The sequence below is a fragment of the Octopus bimaculoides genome, chromosome 20 (genome assembly GCF_046866305.1).
Source record: "Octopus bimaculoides isolate indiv1 chromosome 20, ASM4686630v1, whole genome shotgun sequence".
Lineage (NCBI taxonomy): Eukaryota > Metazoa > Mollusca > Cephalopoda > Octopoda > Octopodidae > Octopus > Octopus bimaculoides.
Genome location: NC_142947.1, coordinates 8031468 through 8048935, shown reverse-complemented (window position 1 = coordinate 8048935; position 17468 = coordinate 8031468). Strand labels below are relative to the sequence as shown.

The 17468-nt window shown below is 32.2% G+C and overlaps 1 protein-coding gene across 8 annotated transcripts in view; it reads left to right on the top strand.

Moving 5' to 3' along the window:
• The window catches only part of LOC106869839 (sodium channel protein 1 brain), a 313255-nt gene that overhangs the window by 295010 nt on the left and 777 nt on the right, over window positions 1-17468 (top strand). For all 8 annotated transcript variants that reach the window (XM_089337958.1, XM_089337956.1, XM_089337957.1 and 5 more), the window contains 11 exons: window positions 1234-1295; window positions 4362-4525; window positions 5181-5322; window positions 7239-7412; window positions 9553-9675; window positions 11294-11557; window positions 13980-14033; window positions 15408-15545; window positions 15875-15985; window positions 16269-16539; window positions 16865-17468. The exon at window positions 16865-17468 is cut by the window's right edge and continues 777 nt beyond it. In XM_089337958.1, the coding sequence (XP_089194084.1) occupies window positions 1234-1295; window positions 4362-4525; window positions 5181-5322; window positions 7239-7412; window positions 9553-9675; window positions 11294-11557; window positions 13980-14033; window positions 15408-15545; window positions 15875-15985; window positions 16269-16539; window positions 16865-17468 (2107 nt within the window). The remainder of the gene's footprint in view (window positions 1-1233; window positions 1296-4361; window positions 4526-5180; window positions 5323-7238; window positions 7413-9552; window positions 9676-11293; window positions 11558-13979; window positions 14034-15407; window positions 15546-15874; window positions 15986-16268; window positions 16540-16864) is intronic.

Genomic DNA, 17468 nt, shown 5'->3' with positions numbered 1-17468 from the left:
TATACAGTCGAGAATTACAGTGAGACAGTTGCTGTGTAGAGTCATCAAAGAACTCTTTTCGCATTTAATGTTTGAACAGAGCTAAAAAACAAAGTTAATGATATTCTTAATATGAATATTGATCCTTAATTATTGGTTTCTGGAGTATTCATGATGATAAATAATCATTTAAAAATCAATCAGTCATTTCTCATTGATACCACCACCATCCTCCTTTCCCTGCAACTGTTCTGTTGTTGCAAACATGAAATGGCTCATACTTTGTCTCAGATATTACAATTTGATGAAATTGTAATTCATATTCAGATTATCGGAATATTTCACCAAAAATTATAGATTTAATGAAAAATAAAACCAAAACTATGTTAAATTTGCCATTTCTTAATGCTATTCTGTGCTTAGATGTTTTTGGAAGAGCTGCCATGTTCAGAACTATACATTCTGTCCAATTACAGTCTTCTCCAGCTCTTTTGTTTTGATAATGAGGTATATTGCTATATATTACCTATATCTATTGGTTATTTAATGAAACAGACTATTCCTTTCTTTGAGACACCACTTTTTATGACGCTAATACTGTGTGAACAGTTAAAATCATTCTTGTTACTCTTTGTAGCAAAATTAGATTGTTTTACCGAGTGAATAATTTGTACAATATGGTAAAAACAGCCAAGAAATCTGTTCAGATAATTTTCCTGAAACTCTGTATTTTCTAGATTAGATTTACAACACTTACAGAATAACTCGACACCAAATATATGTGTCCCCATAGTAATTATGCATTACCTCTACTCTTACATATTTCTAGCTGTCTACTTCTCCACATGTTGATAGAGATTGCAATAAGAGAGCAATATATTATAATCAGACAGGCAACCTTTTTATGCCATTATTTGTTTCTCAGCATTTTGCATACACACACTTCTTCAAACATATAAATTTATATTTCATTTTATATGCAGTACACACCTTTAAGATTTTCTTTATTTAATTATTTACTTTGAATTATGCAAGAACCAAATGCTGGCTTTCTCAATTTGTTTGGTACAAAAACATTATAACATTGAGTTTCCAAGATAATTAAGAAACAGTATTATAATGAATTTTGAAGTCATTTGTATGTAGAGCTAAAAAAGAGTACTCTCAGAAATAGCTTGTTTATGCATTTACTTTAATGTTACTTACCAACTGACTGTCAATTATCTTTCTTATATTTCCATTTTTGATCCACAGTTCAGCAGAACTCAGAAGAAACCAAGATAGACTTGCGGAACAATTTAAAAAAGTCTAAACTGGTAAGTAAACCAAACAATGACATTGGTGAAGCCTCTTAACTACATTAACATGAAAAAATATTTCCAATAAACTCTACAACGCTGCTACAGCCAATATTGCGATTATCATTTTATTTTTTTTGTGATGTAAATTAATGTGTGTGTGTTTTTTTCCCACCATTGCTACTTTAAAAACTAATCTTCCATTATTTATTTTGATTAAGATTTTTTTGTTAGTTTTTTTATCTGTTATTAGAGGATTGATAGAAGAGTTTACTGGAAATACATCACAAAGGGAGGGGGTGCAAATATAATCAATGAATGACTACAATAATAACAGAGATCTATTAGTCAGTAGGTGTCTTTTAAGATGTTCTCCATTGTTCTGCTTATAATGGAGCTAAAGGTATAGATTGGCATTGTTTTATATGTGTCAGAGAGAGAGTGAGAGAGAAAGAGGCAGAGGTTACCAGTAGCTTCAAGTGTAGGGGTTAAAGAAGGTAAATAAATCAATTAATGTGAGATCCTCAGATATAGAAGTGGGTTGAAGTGACACTAGTCATTTACAAGGTGCTGGCTGATTTAGCAGCAGCAGCTGTATTAATTGCTATAGAGGTAATTAGAGAGAAACTGCACTAAGGTCTGAAGATAATATAGTACAGTGTATTGAATAGGACAGGATTTAAAACAATGAATGGTGTATTTCTGACAAGCGGTACTTTACAAACAACAATCATCTTTCTTTAGTTGATCTTGAGAAAGGTATTGAATTCCTGTCATGTTACATAATGTGATACATAGTGAATGATTCCAGTACAGGGTTCTCATAACACCTACATTCAACAGATAACCTCAGCCACTAGATATTAAATGAAAACAAAATTGTTTCAGAGACAAAATATGTATAAATGAAACATCAAAATAAAAAATTTTTTTAGTTACCATAAATTTGTGAAAAAAATCTTAAAAGTAGATAATAGTAAGAATATGTTGTTTATTGGACTCCAGTAACCTTTGAAAAGATTTGGCTTAATACTGGATAATTGAAATGTTGTGCAGTATCTAGTTTGCTGTAATATTTAGTTTTTGTTCTTAGAAAAGCTCAATTCACACAAATATGTTGTTGCAAATAGTAATAGATCTCAAACAGCCAGTTTTGATAAATATGAATATTTGTCAAATATACCACACCATACCAGAATTCTTTCAAACTTAGCCTTCAACTGACTCTCTGAATAATTTTAAATTTTTGTAATCCACTTACAGAAACTCTCTTGGCTTTTCTTTAACTTTGAACAGAATTTGTATGTAATAATTATCAGTGTTCTTCAATTTGGGAAATATTCAGAGAATTTAATAAGCCACAGAGATGATTGTTAATTGTGGATATCAACTATAAAGTCACTAAGAATTGGAAACATTCAAATGTACTTTTTTCCACAGTTGAAATCCAGTATTGCAATTTGTAATATCATTCACCTTCAGCTTGGAAAACACTAATTTCTTTTTCTTGCAGAGATAAATGTGATTTATACAGTTTTGTAAATATATCAGCCAAATATGCAATTTTTGATAGCAATATCATATTTGTTAATCTGCTGGATAATCAAAATTTATTAATTGATAAAAATATGCCATGCAAATTCAAACAAAATATTATTTGAATTCTTTCCGCAATTCAATCTTGCAATAATATTACCTTGTAACCATCAAAATTTTAGATGTCAAAGTGAAATGATTATGAAGACAAGCCATATCTTCACATAAGCTCCAGTTGCAAGAGCTGAGATTCAACAAAATTGATAATTAACACTGTTGTATCTAAAAGTCACATTAATCTGATATCTTTTCTGTTAGTAATCCACCTGTGTGAAGGAAGTAGAGTACTATTAGAGTTTTTGGCAACTTGGCTGCCAATCACTTTCCCTAAAATATTTCCTTTACCCCTCTACTGCATACTGCAATATATTTATCCAAGCTTATATCATGGGTTTTCATTAAATTATTGATGCAATTAAACCTGTTATTTCCCATGATATGTATTTTCAAATTTCACATAAAAGTAAATCTTCAATATTTTTTAATGAAGTCATAGCAAACGAAACCAAATTACCAGTCTAGTAATGTTTGTGGACTGTTCTAGTTGTATGTCACACACATGTAATTGTTGCCATCTAGCGGTCTATTCTAACTGTATATGACATTCATGCAATTGTGAAATAATTTTTGTTCCCAATCATGTGGTCTTGAGTTCAGCCCCAGTGCACAGCACTTTGAGCAAGTGCCAGATTTGATTAATTCCCACATGTGTCCATTGAGGTTTTTATCATCTCTAGATCAATAAGTACTGCTATACTGAGGTCAATTACTCCTCTCCTTCAAATTTATATGTCTGCCTTTCTAATAAATCATTATTAAACTATTTTATTTTATTTCTTTATATATTGTTCATTTATCTTTGTCTCAAGGATGGAATTGCAAAAAGTTTGTGGTTTTTCTTTATCAATTTTGATTTATCTTTATTGACAATAATGTCCAGTTATATAGGCACCAATAATCAGAATTTTCATCTATAGAATTCATACTTTTCTCTGTGTGTGTGTGTGTGTGTGTGTGTGTGTGTGTGTGTGCGCGCGCGCATGTGTGCGTGCGTGCGTGTGTGTGATGAAACCAAAGTGCAAGAAATTTAGCACCTCCTCTTTACATTTACCATGATAATGGTGGTTATTCAATATTGTGAAGTATGTGGAACAAACGGTTGTCTTGTACACACCTGTCACAGTAAGACTCACTCAACTATGACTCTGCTGAGAAGCTAACTTTGCACCATATAACCACTGTGCCATCACACTAGATGGCCACTACATTACAACTTTTATTTTTAGAAGATTCTCTTTCAATAAATCAACTCTTGATATTCAATATTTCATTAAAATTAACATTCTAATTTTATCTTAGCTATTTGAGGAAAGTAAACAGTAAAGCATCTTGCTATCCTATCATGATTATTATATCATATATTTCACTCCAGTAATGAGAGGGACAAAAATATTGCTAATTTCTGTAATTATTTTTACTCCTCCAAAGGATGATGTTATAATGGAGAACAACTGTAACAATGAAAGTCTTGGTAGCTTAGGTTCCCTGGGTAGCATCCCTGACATTATGGACAACTCAAGTGTAGAAGAAGATGTATCATCATGTCAACAGAAAGATATACAACCTTGCTTACCACTTTTTATCACATCCAGGTGAGTATTGCTAGCATTTCAACAAAATCCTGTTACCATCTTTTAAATTACTGTTTTAATTCAATGCTGACCTTTGGTTGAATAGCTTTACTGTAAAATGAACAAATAATCGTTTTCAAAAACTTTCATGTCAGTGTTGCTAAGTTGTTATCATGGCTGTAGACAAATCAGTATTCTCAAATTGTTTATTCTGATAAGTCTTGAAACAAAATTACTTGCTTCTTCAATCAAGAAAACAGAAATAACCAGCCAACCTATAATATCAATAAAGAATACAAAATCATTTTTTTAAAATCCCAGACAATGCATATTCTACATTGTAGTTTATCTTCCTCCTCCTCACCACATACCTCTAAAGTCTTGCCATAATCAGTCTTTTTTGTCTTCCCTTTTCAGTAATTAAGTTTCTGTTCATTTCTTGCAACTAATTATACCAGTAGGACACTAATCTCTAGGAGTATCCATGATGTAAAATGCTCTATTCTCCTCACCTAATAAATATATATGCAAACAAAATACAGTATATTGAAATATTATATCTCTCAATGACTGCCGATGATGATCTTATGGTTTTAGCCTAAATAAACCTCATTACTGCATTTCTATTTTAAAGCAATTAAGTCTGATAATCATTTTATTGTTGTCAACATTTCAGGTTCAAGTGTCTTCGAGAATTTGATGACACAACCCATGGAAAAAAGTGGAATAATTTTCGTCGTCGTTTAATGATGGTTTGTGAAAACAAATATTTCGAAACTGGTGTTCTAATAATGATTTTTGCAAGTAGTATTTTATTGGTAAGTAATGAAACAGCCAAGTTTCTCTGTTGATATTAAAAGAGGTGAGAACAAAGTAAAACGTAAGAAAAATCAAGCCAAAAAACACCTCTCTGAAAAATGACACACACACATTCAGCTAGAATGTGTGTGTGTCATTTTCTTTCATTGAAGGAACAGGCCATCCAATGAAACTGATCTCAGCTGCAATGATGGCACCAATGTGAGCATTGAAGTAGCTGCATATCAAAATCAAGTCACACTCAGCCATGCCACTCACGATGACAACCCACACCAATGATGTCTTAGACACAGCAATCCAAAGAGTTCAAATCATGCAAGTTAGGAGATCACATGATCACACAATTCTCCTAGGATCTTGTTGGATATGAACTGCTCTTTCTTCATCAAGTAGATTTTGTTTCTGATAGTGGACTCCATCTCCTTGAATTACTTGGCAGTGGTTCTCGTTGACCAGCTAGGGTTGTCATTAATGTTCTGGGCCAGCTTAACAAACTTGACCAAACTGAATATATCTGACCGCTGAGAATGTTTCTTTCCCTTGGCTATGGATGATCTGTCTCAGCCAAAAGCTTTCAACTATTTCTCACAAAGGCCCAGTCACATTCAAGAAGCTGGCAAATTCAGAGTTGCTGTTGTTGGTAATTTGAGTCACAAGTACAATGTGTCTTTTTATTTCCTATGTCAGATAGGAATCTATCATGCTGATACATCTGAAAGAGGAATTAGAGAGTTAAAATTTGGCACATGCCACATAACACTATGCTAGCTTTTGTTCACTTAGCTTATCAAAGTATGTTCACAAATATCCAATGCATGCTGTACATGTTATATCAATGTGACTGGAATAATATTCATCTATAGCAGACATATTTGAAATAGACTCTTAATATAAAGTAATGGTTGTGTGTGTACAATAGATACATTTCAATAAAGAAACAACTTTGAAATATTGATTCAACATATTTACATTTTAAAAATAACATATTTTCTTTCTTAGAATTACTTGAAATAGATTTTTATCTCATTTCAAAATTAGTACAATATGTGGTTCAGAGTTTTGATGTTAACATTGTTGGCTGCATGCTTTGAACACTCTCCATAATATGTGGTCCTGAATGTTTAAAAATTTTCATTTTTGTGGTTAATTTAACGCCTTAAAACTCTATTACTTGATTTCATAGATTTTGTCTCATTACAAGAATTTGACACATTTCAATGACATTGGATGCTGTCACACTAAAAGAGAGTATGTAAGATACTTCTGGACATAAAATTGTGGTATGGATTCTTCAATTTTTCGTCTTCCAGACAGTCTCAGTGATTCATGGATTTCACTGAATAAATAATCCTTTTACACTTTCTTCTTATTACCACATTGTGTTCCAGCCACATAAATGAATGCCAAATACCTGTAGACAACACAATAAATAGTAAACATATTGTTTACTATTGTACATTTACAATATACAATAGTATATTTGTATATTGGAAAATATTGATGGCTTTAGGATGCCTTTAGATTGGAATCTGTATCAAAACATTGAACAGTAAATATACCTGTTGGCAGTTACTTCTGAAATCGTCAACAGCATTCATAGAATTTAATTATCAATCTAAACTAGCTATTGAAACAGTAAATAAATTAGATTAATGTTCTTAGCAGATTCCTGTACTCGCCCTTTAAAAGTCTGTAATTCAAATGATGTTCCACTTTTATGAGTCTTTTTAAATCATATCTCATAATAACTCCTGAGATATTCTAAAACTACTTTCTATTGGTATTCTTTAAACCTTAATAACACTATTTCTAACTATTTCTTGCAAATACTGTGACAAAACTGTTAGAGGTGTATTTCATAAGTTTCAACACAATTTCTAATATAAAGTCATATTTGGCTCTTTCATTTTTGCAGGCATTTGAAGATATTTATTTACATGAAAAGCCTTACTTGAAACTTGCTCTTTTTTACTTGGATATAACATTTTGTTTGCTGTTCTTCCTTGAAATGGTTCTAAAGCTTTTAGCGCTTGGGTTCGTCCATTACTATACGCATTTCTGGACCATACTTGATTTTACCATTGTTTGCGTAAGTAAAATATTTACATTATTCTATTTCAACTGTAAAATTTCATTTTTTATTTATTCACTAATGTTTGTCATCCTGTCAATTCTTGTTATGTTTAAACTAAAGCATTTAGCTTTAATGTATCATTAACAACATTATGGTTATTATCTACAATATCAAATCATGCTATATTAAACATTTAATCCCTAATAGAGACATCAGACAGCAATATTATTTTCTCACTCAGCCTTTCTAGAAATTAGGTAACATTCTCATTTAACAAAAAATTGATTCTTGGATATTTCAACTAATTGTTTGCAGGTTTATCCATTTAATATTAACAGGAAACAGACAAATGAGAAAATATTAAAAACTAATAAGGCAAAAACCACATAAACATTTTTTTTTTTGTTCCCCGTGTTTTTCATATTTTGTAACTTGAACTAAGAATTAAAATCATTTTGAAATAATTCTTTCTCAAATAGTGGATTACCAACTCTAGTTAAAAGTGAACAGTAGCATTAAATATTGTAAAAGATTTGGTGAAAACATAAACCACCTATACTACAAATTAATTTCTTTAGCATTTCCACTTAAATAACTTTTATATATATATATATATATATATATATATATATATATATATATATATATATATATAATGCGTATGTGTATTTATATATATGTACACATGCACATGCATACATACATCATCATTTAACGTCCATGTTATATCCTGGCATGGGTTGGATATATGTGTGTGTGTGTGTGTGTGTGTGTGTATGTATATATTTATATATATATATATATATATATATATATATATATATATATATCATCACTTAACGTCCATATATATATATATAGATATATAATATATATAAACTTTGGTTTAAAATTAACCAAATTCCTCTTACATTAGTGTCTGTTATTTGCATGAGCTTTGCTTATTTAAATGTTACTTAGAAAAATGTCAATTTTTATTAATGGAAGATGCCATGTATGCCAAAAACAATTTTGTGAACATCTTCTAAGGCAGCTGTCAATTTATTCTGGCAAACCATTAATAGTGATCTATAGATGCCTATCACATGTTTGTATGATAATAATAATCAATGACACAGAAAAGGATTCTCAGCAGAGAAATTTATTGGTAAAATTCACAGACACTTTTATTATTTCTACTTTGTTCTTTTCCATTTTTATTTTTCTCTTTCTCTCATTTCATAAGATATTTCAAAGTTGATACTCATTTTGAATTATATCAATTTCTAGGAAATACTTATCAATAATTTAGAGTTCATTGGAATTCTCTTTGAATCTTCCACAAAGATTGAATTACTTTTGATTAAAATAATCCTGTTTTCTTTAATAGCTCATCTTTTAAAAGCCCACCCACTCATTTTTTTTTTTTTTTTTTTGGTTCTTTTAAAGATTTATCACAAGTACAGGAACCATATTAATTGCAACAGTTTTAGATTATGACTAAAAACAAACAGAGTTTACATATTGTGCTTTCTTTGAACAATCAATGCATTTCAAAAGGTGATGCTACTTTTTAAAACAGCTTTTAAAACAGATGCACTAGATCCAGTTTGATGCACTAGATCCATTCATTGTGCATTATTACTTCCATAGATTTAGTAATGTCATTCTCAACATATTACATTATCACAAACATATTTTTGTTATGTTCAGAAATTTTATTGATGAGCATTATAGAAATTATTCAGTACCTTTGCATAGTTACATTCATTTATCACTATCGCCATTACTCCCTTCTTTTCCACACTCCAATTCTCTATGTAATACCATTCTGTTCAACAAATATTCATCAGAACAAAATGTTTAACCTCTCGCTATTTCACCAAAATAAATATGAAATTGTTTAATGTTTGCTTTCCTTTCATAATTTAATGTCAACCCTCCATAACATAAAATTATCTAAATCTGCAAATTTCTTCACTTATGTTCTTTCACACTTCAATTATGTACAACTCACTACATCATCATAAAGTGAAGCTATTTACTAGTTAAGTAATCCATGACTTGATAAACTAATAGAACTACAATTCAACCTGTACTTTCACCTAACAACATTCTCTTTGGTTTCTTTCTATTTGGATAATTCACTAATTTGTCTTTATTTCGTTTTCTCTAGATAACAATTATAAGTCTCGCAGCATCAGGTTTAGGTATGGAACAAATTACTGCTTTTCGATCCCTCCGAACGCTTCGTGCACTGAGACCTCTTCGTGCGGTCTCTCGGTGGCAAGGAATGAAGGTATGATTATATTATTTCAAGACTTTATCATTAAATTCTTCACTGGGTATATTCCAAGCAATAACTTTCTGTTGTTATCCTGCTTGTAAACTTTTTCAGAGAACTTAGCTTTACATTAGTAATAGGAGTATCTCTGAAGACAATTGTCTACGTGTCACCCAACTTGACATTTCATGTTAATGACAGTTGAAATAGTTAAATCACCATTCCCATTTCAGGTACATTTTCCCATTCTCCGTTATATTCTACTGATGTTACTTTCAGATCATTGTCTGTTCATTTGCCACTAACTTTGATTCAATGAATGGAGAACTGTATGAAACTGACTTATTTTAAATCTCAACAGAGGAATTATTTAATTCAGTGGCTGTTTTATGGTATTCTTTTGTATTTTTTCTCAAGAAAGTTTGCATTGATGTAATGAAAACCCAACTTAAATGATCTGGCTGTTGTAGTGGGCTGTCATGAAGGTGGTAGTGGTGGTGATAGTGGTGGGGCAGCAGTAAAATTCTAAACTTTTTTTTACTTTCTCTTTTGTGTAAAATGGTCTTCATGCTATAAATTACTAGCAATCATCATCATCACCATCATCATCACCATCATCATCATTGCCAATACTAATGTGAGTTGGACAGCTATTGATATCAGAGCTAACAATCAAAATAGAAAGAAAACTGTCATATGCTGCTACTAAATATAACCTGACTTAATAGCAAAAATTAAAAGCAGTCTGTTTTTTGTAAAACAGTCTATCATTTTAATGTAGCAATGCTAATGGCTTGGCTTGAAAATATATTCTCAAAAGGTCACTGCTGACTGATTTTAAAACTCTTGATATGGACTGAATTTATTTCATTTCTTCAATCAATTTTTAATCTGTTAGACTCTTCTCTTTAAGATACAGCTCCTCTGCACTCCTCTGGGACACTAAACTTTTCTTGCTTTCTAATCTTTCTTGATAGTAATGGTTTGTATAAATATTGAAATGTATGTTAATAATATTCTCAAATAAATGTGTTTACTTTCAGCTGAGTGCAGCCAAGTAGGTCCTTGAATTATACAAATCCTATAGATCAATTGTTCTATTATGCATTTCTTAAGGATATCAAGCACTACTATCAAATATTTATAGATATTCAATGTATCTCATTTGAAAAGGATAGCATTTGTCTCAAGGCAATTCTAGACAATCTAAAATATACACTGTCTTCTGAATTAGCAGTTCTTCAAGTCCTTTTCTGGGAATAATCAGTGGGCAGACAAGCAACTACATCTAATAATAACAGAAAATGAAAGTCAATCCCCAGTTGCACCTAAGATTCATATACATTCTGCAATTTTTTTCTTATGAAACTCATTACAGTATTCTAATTATTGCCACTCATTAGACCATTAGGTTTTACTCTAGTTTTGGTCATCTTTGACAGTGTTTGTTACAATTTCAAAATGAATCTTTCTACAATAACTACCATACCAGATTCTATTCTGATAGAAGTCATTAAGGTGCTGCCAGTGTGCAGTCAGTTCTTCAGTTGCCTCCTCAGTACTCTGAGTAGTGATAGTATTGATAGATTCTTCTTTAATGATACATCTCAACTCTATTTCCTCTTTGTTTCAGATCATTGTTAACGCTTTGATGCTGTCAATTCCTTCTATTTTCAACGTCCTGTTGGTGTGCGTTGTGTTCTGGTTGATATTTGCTATCATGGGAGTGCAGTTATTTGCGGGAAAGTTCTACAAGTGTGTCAACGAGACAAATATGAGGATCTCCCCAACGGAGGTGGCCAGCAAACAAGAATGTCTTTATAAAAACTATACTTGGGTAAATTCTAAAGTGAACTTTGACAATGTAGGAGGAGCTTTCCTTGCTTTATTTCAAGTGGTAAGTAGTTTCTTTTTAATATTCAATGTTTACATATTTGGTTAAGTTTCAATGGTACAGACTTACAACATTTTCACAAACAAAATATACTTAAACTATACAAAAATAGCATAAAATAATATCAGATTTCATATTTAAGCTTATAACTACTTCAGTAAATATAACTACTTCAGTAAATATGATATATCCAGTGTAATAAATTATACATAACCCTAATCCAATAATCTATAGCTCTTACTATCATGAAGCCTAAGTTTGTCTTTTTACTGTACAATAATTAGTGGTGCCAATTAATTCTTTACTCTATTATTACTTGTACAAAGTTTAATGCTTTCATTTTACAACTTCTTGTTAAACTATGGCTATTTTTAACTTTTTATTTTGAATCTCTCTTCCCCCTCCATCCCCAAGAGAGTATAAAGAGAACTTTATATCCAGTTGTTTGGCTGAGAAAGTAGAATGATGTGCTTAATTTGTATTTTGAATCGCTGTGGATTTAATTAATTCTGAAGGAAAAAACATTGCTTTTCATTGGAAGAGTGACAAGAAATAATTAGCAGTGCAATGGGATTGGTGTTTACTGCATTTGTATTAGTTGTGTGGCGGAATATGAAATAGATAAAATGTATTTCGTTGTTAGAAGACTGTGAGAATAGTTCTGTATTGTCTGTGTAGTAGGCAGTATTGTTCTCATTTCTATGTTATTGTACTCATTGAAAATTCAATTAAAACTATAAACAAATTAGAAAGTTCTCAGAATTTAGCTTTTGTGACCTTTAACATTTTTGGCAATCAATCATTAGAACAAAAAAGATAGAGAAAAATTCTTTATCTCACCATTCATTTTATTAAAATGGCTGAGATTTTATACACTAAACAATTCAATCCTCTGGAATAAAGTTAAGTAAAAGACAGAGTTATTGATTTTATGTAATTCCTTAATTATTAGCTACATATTCATTTTAAAGTCCACCACTTCATATTGGCAATGCACAGTGACCTCTTTCTAAATGAATCTCTCTTTAGTTACATTTATTTCCATTAGTTCACTTATACTTCATTTCATCTCTTGTTTAATGTATTTTTATTTTCACAATCATTTAGCAACCAGCATCCATTCTCATGACAGGACTCTACCAAGTTGTCTTGCCTATCATCTGGATACCATTTCCCAACAGTTACTCACTCAAATCACATTTTCACATACCTCCATTCTGACTCCAATCAAATATATATATCAAATTCCCATCTTTCCTCATTAACAGCCAACTTTCAATATCTTCTGACTCCTATTCTTGTCTGTAATGACCTGAAGTTGTCTGGTCATCTCTTGATAGATTATTTCTCTACTCTGCCCCATATCTCTCTCATGCAGAATTACCTAAGTCATGTTCATATCTGACAAGAGTTGACAGCTTATCAGCTCTATTATATTGGATGAGGTGTTAGTATTCTGCTCCTGATACTTTTTCATCATATTTGTACATGTTTCTGTAAGCAAAGCCTTTTTGAGAGATTTTGGGAGACAGAAACTGGAAAGAAGCTCATTATCATCATCATCTTATTTAAACATCCATTTTCCATGCTGACATAGGTTGGAAGATTCAACAGGAACCGACAAACCAGAGAAGTGCTCTGAGCTCAAGTGTCTGCTTTGGCATGGTTTCTGCAGCCAGACGCCCTTCCAATCACTGTACAAAGTGCACTGGATGCTTTGTCTTGGCACCAGCACAAGACCCATAAACTGAGTGGTTCCAAAACGAAAAGTGTGGAGTAAAATATCTTACCAGAAAGCAAGTAAAGGTTGGCTGCAAGAAGAGCATCTAGCTGTAGAATACTGTTTCATGAAGTCTCACTGAACCCATGCCAGCATGGGAAAAGCAGACATAAAACCGACCCTGATGATGACAATGATGATGATGATAGACAAGAAAGTAGATTGATAGATAGAGAGATAAGTAGGTAGATAGAGAGACAGATGCCCTCATACATACATACTTACATACGTACACACACACACACACACACACACACACACACACACAAGCGTACCAATACTTTAAATCTATATTTGATTAGTCTGTAGATGTCAGTTTTCATTTTTTTTTATTGACTTTCCCTTGTATTTGTAATTCACTTACCAACTACAATTCATCTCCAATATTTTTATAGCCTTAACAGTACAATACATAGCCTCACTCTCTCTCTCTCTCTCTCTCCCCTATTTCTCCCCCCTCTCTCTCTGTATATACATATCTGTGTGTGTGTGTGTGTGTGTGTGTGCGTGTGTGTGTGTGTACACCTCAGTGTGCTTCAGCTATTGATAACTGTTGACAGCAATAATTCATTGTAAAATATAAACAAGGCAACTGTTTGTTCCTCAAGCTTTTATTCTAAGGTATTTTACCCTATTTCCCAACAGGCTACATTTGAAGGATGGATGGAAATTATGGCAGATGCGGTAGATGTTACCGAAGTAAGTACCAAATTTTACTCCCCTTCACCAACACTAATCTACTAATTCACCACAGAAGAAGACAAGAGAGCAAAATCAAAGAAATCAGCTTCTTTTCATCAATATATTGATATTCAGTGCAGTGATAGAGCTGTTCTTCTATGGTGTAGACTGAATTATTCTTTTAACTATATTACACTGAAGTTATTTTAACCAAGGAGAAACCCAGAATAGTACAGCTAAGTTCTGAATATTAACAACTTTGACAGGAGAAATAGTTTCAGTGTTTTTAGTTTATCATATTGTGAACAAGCTATTGCGGCTTCCTCTCATTACTTTACATAATTTCACTGTGACATGCATTTCCCATACATACAGCATACAATATTAGATGACATTGTAGTTGCTTTGCAGTTAACATCCCTCACTTGTCTTCTATAGAAATCTGGCATTAAGAAACACCATTACTGCCAGGAATGTGGCAAAGCAAATCCAAGGATGTTCTCAAGCCACAACAATGTTAATTGTATGATGCTGAGTTCAAGTTCTGTTAATAACTTTTCTTACTAACAGCTTGGGACTAGAGTTAGACACTAGTTAGACACTATTGTTCTTTCATCATCTGAACAGCAACACTACACTCCATAATAAATGATGTATCATCTATACAAAGCCTGTAGACTACTACACATTAATGTCACATTGTACAACTTCCAGTTGGTTTCCCTTTCTATGACAAGCCTACACTAGCCTACCACTTCTCCATGAATCTTTAATTCCATCTTTCTTAAAACCAAACACAACCAGTTTTTATTCTTGTCTGACTTCTTTTCACTCTTCAACAATACAGCAAATGAAAATCTCTCCAACACTCACCAATGTACAATCCCTCCTCTGACTCTTCTTCAATAAAATCCTTAAATTCATCATTGATTTATGTCTTCTAACCTGTTTCTAATTTAAAACAAGAGCACTCAGAGAGTACCATAGAATTGTAGTGACGTGCAATAGAATTGTAGTGAAGTATTGCTGAACTGTGGTGAGGTGCCATAGAATTATGGTGATGTACCATACAATTGTGGTGAGTACTGTAGAGCCTTCTTGCAGTACCAAGGGCACTGTAAAGCCGTGATGAGATGCGAAAAGGCTGATGGAGTACCATTGAACTGTGGTGGGATACATCAGCTTCTGTAGAAGTGTGGTGAGGAACACAATCTCTCATGTAGCAGAATGCATATATATGGAGATATGTAGAGTAGTATAGCAACACTAAAAGTATAAGATGAACTAGTTGTGAAATTTGTAATTACGTTACTTACAATATGTTCTGTTATCATAGTAAACATTATTATTTCAGTGGTTTCCACCAATTAACCTTTATTCTTACTTCCACAGGTGGATCAGCAACCTAAATTTGAAGCCAGTGTGTATTATTATTTTTATTTTGTAATGTTCATCATTTTTGGCTCCTTTTTTGTGTTGAATCTTGTCATCGGCGTTATTATTGATAAATTTAGCTTCCTTAAGAAGAAGGTAAGTAAACTTACAGATTTCTTGAATTTAATTCCTCCTCTTTGTATTATCTAGTTAAATTTATACCCCTAAGTTCTAGAACTTTCATCATATATAGAAAAGTGGCCATTTTAGTAATTCTATAGCTAAAGAATGACATTGCTAGTAACCAGCTCACACTATAAAGTCTATGTGAGAGATTATTGCAGTTAAAAATAGAGGTTAGTGATCTGTTGTTAAGTGTTTAACTGATGTGGTAGTCTCATGTAAAATAGAGTAGATAGAGAGACATAGATTCTGAAAAACAAACTTCCTTTTATTTACTGTCTCTGTGTTTTTTCTGCTTGCAGTACGATGGAACGTATTTAGACATGTTTCTTACACCAACTCAGCAAAACTACTATAATACATTAAAAAAGTTGGGTACCAAAAAACCTCAAAAGACTGTCAGAAAACCAAAGGCAAGTCAAAAAATTGTTTTCTCTTCAGTTTTCCATTTTAGTGTTGCTCCACTGATTTTGGTCATTGTGGGTACTTACATTTATTCAGCTGTAGTGAAGAGATTATAAGGATGTAATCTAATACAAGACAGGGCACTAATGGCCTGTGTGTTCTTTGAAATCTGTCTAATAACATAAACAAACAATATCTGACTCTTCTGATAGCCTTTCTACTATTTTCCTACACCTTGTCCTGATATTTCCATGTTTTGTTTCATATTATGTTTTTTTCTTCTTCACACAGAACAAATGCCAGGCTGTTGTCTATGACCTTGTAATGAGTAACCAGTTTGAGATCTTTATCACTACTATTATCATTACAAATATGATATTTATGGCATTTGAGCATTATAACCAATCAGATGTAGTAACTGAAGTTTTGGCCACAGCTAATATTGCTTTTACCATTTTATATGCGTTTGAAGCAATCATCAAAATTGTAGCATTAAGGATACATTATCTTCGTAATCTGTGGAATGTATTTGACTTTCTAGTTGTAAGTTTATCTGTTGTTGGTAAGTACCTTTTTATCTAATGTTTTTCTCCTTTGTGTGTATGTGTGTGTGCGTGTGTGTGTGTGTACGAGGGATGGGGGGAAGTTCCTAGGTTTAAGTTGTTGAAAACACTCATAAATTGTGAGAGCTGAGTAACTGGGGTTGATTGTTGTTGCCTTATTGAACAATGATAAACTAATTGTAACACTAACAATGATTACGGGCATTCTAAATACTCTACTACTACCACTACTGTCCAATAAATTACAGTTAAATGTCTAGATAACCTTGTATACTCTCTGTTAAACTTTATTCTAATATATTCTATTTTTTCTATCTCTTACAGATGCTTTCTTAAATGATGTCTTTGGTGCTGGCATGTTCATGAACCCTTCACTACTTAGAGTTGCTAGAATGTTTCGTATTGGTCGTATTATTCGTCTTATTAAATGGGCTAAAGGAATGCGAAAGCTTTTATTTGCACTTGTGATATCGTTGCCGGCATTATTCAACATAGGAGCTCTGCTTTTTCTTGTTATGTTTATCTATACAATTATTGGAATGTCTTCCTTTGGACAAATTAAACTATCAGGTGCACTGAATGACCAAGTCAATTTTCAGACATTTGGAAAGACATTTCTACTTTTAGTTCGCTTAGCAACCTCAGCAGGCTGGAATGATATCTTGGGGCCGTTACTTATCCAGCCACCAAACTGTGATCCAAATTACACCACAACAAGCACAGGGGAAAAAATCAAGTTAGTCAATGGAGACTGTGGAATGCCCTGGCTTGCCATTTCATACATGGTATCCTATATCATTATCGTATTCATGATTGTGTTTAATATGTACATTGCTGTTATCTTGGAGAACTTTAACCAGGCACATGCCCAAGAGGAAGTAGGAATTACAGAAGATGATTTAGATATGTTCTATGGCGTCTGGGAACA